This window comes from Saccostrea cucullata, unplaced genomic scaffold (genome assembly GCF_032062105.1).
Source record: "Saccostrea cucullata isolate Sc308-1 unplaced genomic scaffold, CSIRO_AGI_Scuc_v1 ctg7960, whole genome shotgun sequence".
NCBI lineage: Eukaryota > Metazoa > Mollusca > Bivalvia > Ostreida > Ostreidae > Saccostrea > Saccostrea cuccullata.
Genome location: NW_026936377.1, coordinates 5,001 through 9,359, shown reverse-complemented (window position 1 = coordinate 9,359; position 4,359 = coordinate 5,001). Strand labels below are relative to the sequence as shown.

Sequence of the window (4,359 nt, the reverse complement as noted above, 5' to 3'; positions counted from 1 at the left end):
CCCGTATACAATAGTTGCTTGCTACTACCGGTAAATATTGCTGTGATATCACAGTGATATTGTGTAATCGTTATTATGGGTTCTCTACACATCCCCAGCTTATGTTCTCATATTACTGTCTATTTACTGAGCATGTACTTTTAACAAGCATATATCTGATAGTCTTAAAAACTGGTCAGGAATATTAAAATATAATAATTATACCCCCACTCCGAAGTAGAGGGGCCGGGGTATACTGGTTTCACCCAAGTGTGTCTAGCTGTCTGTGTGTCCCTTGTCTATATTTAGATAAACGTTCTATAGTTAAAATGATATTGTCTTATGGACCCGGTTTAACGATAGAATTTGTTCTGTGTATTTGTAATGTAGCAAAGCAAACATGGGCAATAACTCATAATCAGTGCATTTAATATTAAAACAATCTAGAGAGTTCCGAATGTAAACATGGCTGGTAATTTTAAAGCAAGAGAAAAATGTTGAAAAAAAATTGGAGGTAGTCTTTACATGGTTTATTTTTAGGGATAAAAGGCATATGCAATCTCAAAAAGGTTGTTTTGATTAATTTGGTAGATATTTCCAATGTAAATCCTTTTATATTCTTCAAAATCATTTCGGAGCAGATCCACTCTGATTTGCTACATTGCAGGTATTTGGGACGTATTCTAACTGTGGTGCAGGCTTGTACAGACACAGTTAGATTATTCTAACTATTATCTTTTATGCTACAAACACTCACAGATCTGCTGTTTTTATTGAAAAAATATTTTGGGTTCACACCATTATATGATTATGCCATGTGTTCATTGTTTATGATTAGGATGTCACTCTCAATTTACTGCATATTTTTTCCATGACAGAAACCTTCATTTTAAATTAATTATAAGACTATCTTTCTTACATCAGTCATATCTTATAACGCTTTAGTTATAACTTATACATAAAAACGGCATAATTATACATCTCACTGCAGATATTTGACTTTCTTCACTTGTTTGTTTCCATTTTGAGCAACAAACAGATTGTCATTGGTATCTATGCACAGTCCATGGGGTTCACTAAGCCCACAGTCTATGTAACGGAGGAACTGTCCATCCTGGTCTATGACGTGGACACAGTCATTGTCAATATCAGCTGTAAGGATGTGACTCTGACTGTCTGTGGTGATTCCTCCTGGATAGAATCGTTTGTTCCTTGGAGCAGGAGTATTTCCAGTGTACCTGAATCTCAATTTCCCGGCCTGATTGACCACCACTACTGCTTTTGGTCCCTCATCAGACACACAGATATCCAGGTTCCTGTTCTCAGTTATGTAGTATGTGTTATAACGACTAGATGAATAGAGAAGTTTACCTTTATCATCAAACTGATTGGTTTGTTTCTCGATGGAGCCAGAGTAACGGACAACTTTTGTTTGTTTGTCATCACTAATCATGATAACCAGGAGGTCACCAGAGGAGGTACTACAGATACCTCGAGGTATCCAGTTCTGTAGTCTGATAACCTCCTCTATCTCCTCATTCTTCACTATGTTCACAGTTCTATCACTGTTATCAGTATAAACTAGATCTCCACTTGTTGTCACAGCTATGTCCCATGGCATGTTCCCAGACTTGGTTTTGATTGACTTGAGTAGTGATCCCTGATTGATGCTGAAGAGTTTCACGGTGTTGTCATCGCCACTTGTCCAGATTTCTTCATCACTCAGACAGGCGACTTCGTAAAGGTTTTCATACCCAGTGTCTATGGTGGTGACAGTCTCTGGTTCATCAACCAGCTGTTTAACTGAAGGAGAGGATCCAGCTTCTGGTGATTTCTGTGTTGTCTTCATGCTGTAGCCATGTTTATCTGATGTTAAAGAACTTGATGATAAGACTCCAAATAGTTTGAGAAGTTCTTCTTCGTGTATTTTTTGGGCATGAATTTGGGTAAAGATGGCATTATTTGGTGTGGAAGATTTCTATACACATGCTCATGTATATGTACACTGGATGTGACACAAAACAGTTTTGACAAGTCATTGGTGTCTGTAACCATGTCAATTGTATCAATTTCTCCCTTGATGTCAGAAATTGTCTTGTTTATTTCATCCAGATGTTTCTGTAGAGTTTGTAACTGTGTGTTTTTCATCTCATCAACTTCAGCTTTAAGTTTCTTGACAAGTTTGTCAATTTCTCTGTGCCAGTCCTCTCCATGTTTTGTTATGGCTGTTGAGAGATCTCCATATTCCTTTTCTAACTGACTCATTCTGTTCTGTACATCAGAGGCAATGTCCTGGTAGGTTGGGTAAATTGTATCATTTAATTTATTTCTTTCTTTTATAATCAAGTCCTTCTTTTCATCCACAACTTTTAAGATTTTAGATAATTCATGACCTAAATGTTCATTTGATTCAATGCAACTTATGCAGACAGGAATGTCACATTGTTTACAGTACATGATACATTGTTGTTTATCATGAGGTGTACATCCAGGGTAGAGGGGTGTAGATTTCCTGGACTGAAATTTGACAACTTTGTGGTCCTTGGATTCATCCGTTGAGATGTGTTCTCCCACACACGCCTTACACAGGTTGACAAGACATGTATCACAGTGCATCTGTACCACAACGGTCTCACACAGGTCACATCGCATCACGTCCTGGGCACTGGTACGGGGGTCCATCATTAGATCTTGTTTCTAAAGCATAAAAATTTAACGTTAATAATAAGTCCATGCAACGGAAGTGTTTGAAACTCACTGTAAAATTAGCTCAACATGCAGGGCTGATTGCTAGTGAAAGTTGTCATCCCTGTCAAAAATGTACTAGCCCGAAAAAAATAATTGTCTTTTATAAGTTTGTTTTAGCAGTAATTTGAATGGGCCAGCTCACTCTATATTCTATCCCGGACCTATAGGCTGATGAATTCTACTTAATTGTTTGCTTGTTACACTTAGCAACCAGTAATATTGGTTGATTTGAGAGAGTTTTATCAGATATCCTAATTTTGATATATGGAAAAATTTTACATGTCCAGTGGGGCGTCAGTAGGTGCAGATCTGTTTGGCCGTAACAAATGTCTGTCTCGAGCAGTCAGACGCAAGGTTAGTTTAAACCATGGTAATGGGTTTGTGGATAAGATGCATTTATTTAGGCAGACATAGATCGATGGACAAATTTTGTAATTTCAGACAATTAGAGCATTGTTTTTCAAAAGAAAGGGGGCAAGGCTAAAAAAAATTGACAAGCAAACAAAAAACATAAAATGCCCATACTCATCGTCTTTTTTTGGGGGGTGGGGGGGAGGGGGGATCTTTCATTAAGTTTTCTGTGAATCTTTCTTTAAGAATTTGCCAGAATTTGACTTTACAGCAAAAAAAAATGGAAAAACCAAGCAACCTTTTTATGAAAAATTTCACATTAAAACTATCAGCAAAAGATTATTGTCCAAAACAAGTTGGGAGGATTCAGCCCATGTCACATACTACAAGCCTGCACATGTACATAAACAACTGAAGTCATTGAATATTGTTATTGAAACAATGTTCATTGAATCTTAATTTTAAAAAAAAAAAATTCTTCCAATAGTTAAAGCCTATGGAATTTCATTTTCATTGATTTGATGAACATTTCATAATCACAGAAAAACTTGCTGTATTTCCTACCTGACTTCAGTAATGGCGGCCGTTCCTGAACGATCTCCAAGTGCGGTCTTTTTACACTCTAATCATGTGACACACCTGTATTATCTACCTGTCAGGTGTTTATACTTCCTGGTCTAGAAAGGTATTTAAATAGCATATTTAAAGCAAATGCTATTAAAAATGCAAGATTTATGTCATAAAATATATGTAGACAAATTCATTTTTAATTGCATGGATTCATCATAACTGTCCCATACTTTCACAAAAGCTAGCTAAACGCACTTTCTCCACAATTGAAATAATCAGACCAATTAAAAGCTACCTTGCCACAAGGTGTCAAAGGGTGGTGAAGAAATACCGGTACATGTAGCTTTCATGAAATTGGTTTAAAACTTCAGTAATGTTGTAGCCAAAAATGTTACAATTTGGGTAATAAGGAAAATATGAAATAGATATATATTTGCATTGTACTACTAAATACAAGAAGCATCTAATATTTTTGATGCATGTTACCTGTAAAGAACACATTCCATTCCATTAAAAGTATTTTGACTTCTCAGTTATAATGCTCTTAATTTCATATTACAAATGAATGTACAATTATCATCACAAAGGATTTTGTTTCTGTTCTGATTTTTAGCTCACTTCGACAAAGTCGAGATGAGCTTATACTATATCCCCGGCCTTGGCGTCAGTGTCGGCATCCCAAGTTAAAGTTTTTGGAGCAAGTCCATTCCC

At 36.4% G+C, this 4,359-nt stretch overlaps 1 protein-coding gene across 1 annotated transcript; it reads right to left on the bottom strand.

The window, feature by feature from the left end:
• Positions 1-652: 652 nt before the first annotated feature.
• On the bottom strand, positions 653-3,702 carry LOC134245412 (uncharacterized). The gene is made up of 2 exons (XM_062727701.1): positions 3,643-3,702; positions 653-2,676 (listed from the first exon to the last, which is right to left on the bottom strand). Exon 2 carries the CDS (start codon positions 1,826-1,828, stop codon positions 962-964), a length of 867 nt encoding a protein of 288 aa, XP_062583685.1. The 5' UTR covers positions 1,829-2,676; positions 3,643-3,702; the 3' UTR covers positions 653-961.
• Between the last annotated feature and the right edge of the window lie 657 nt (positions 3,703-4,359).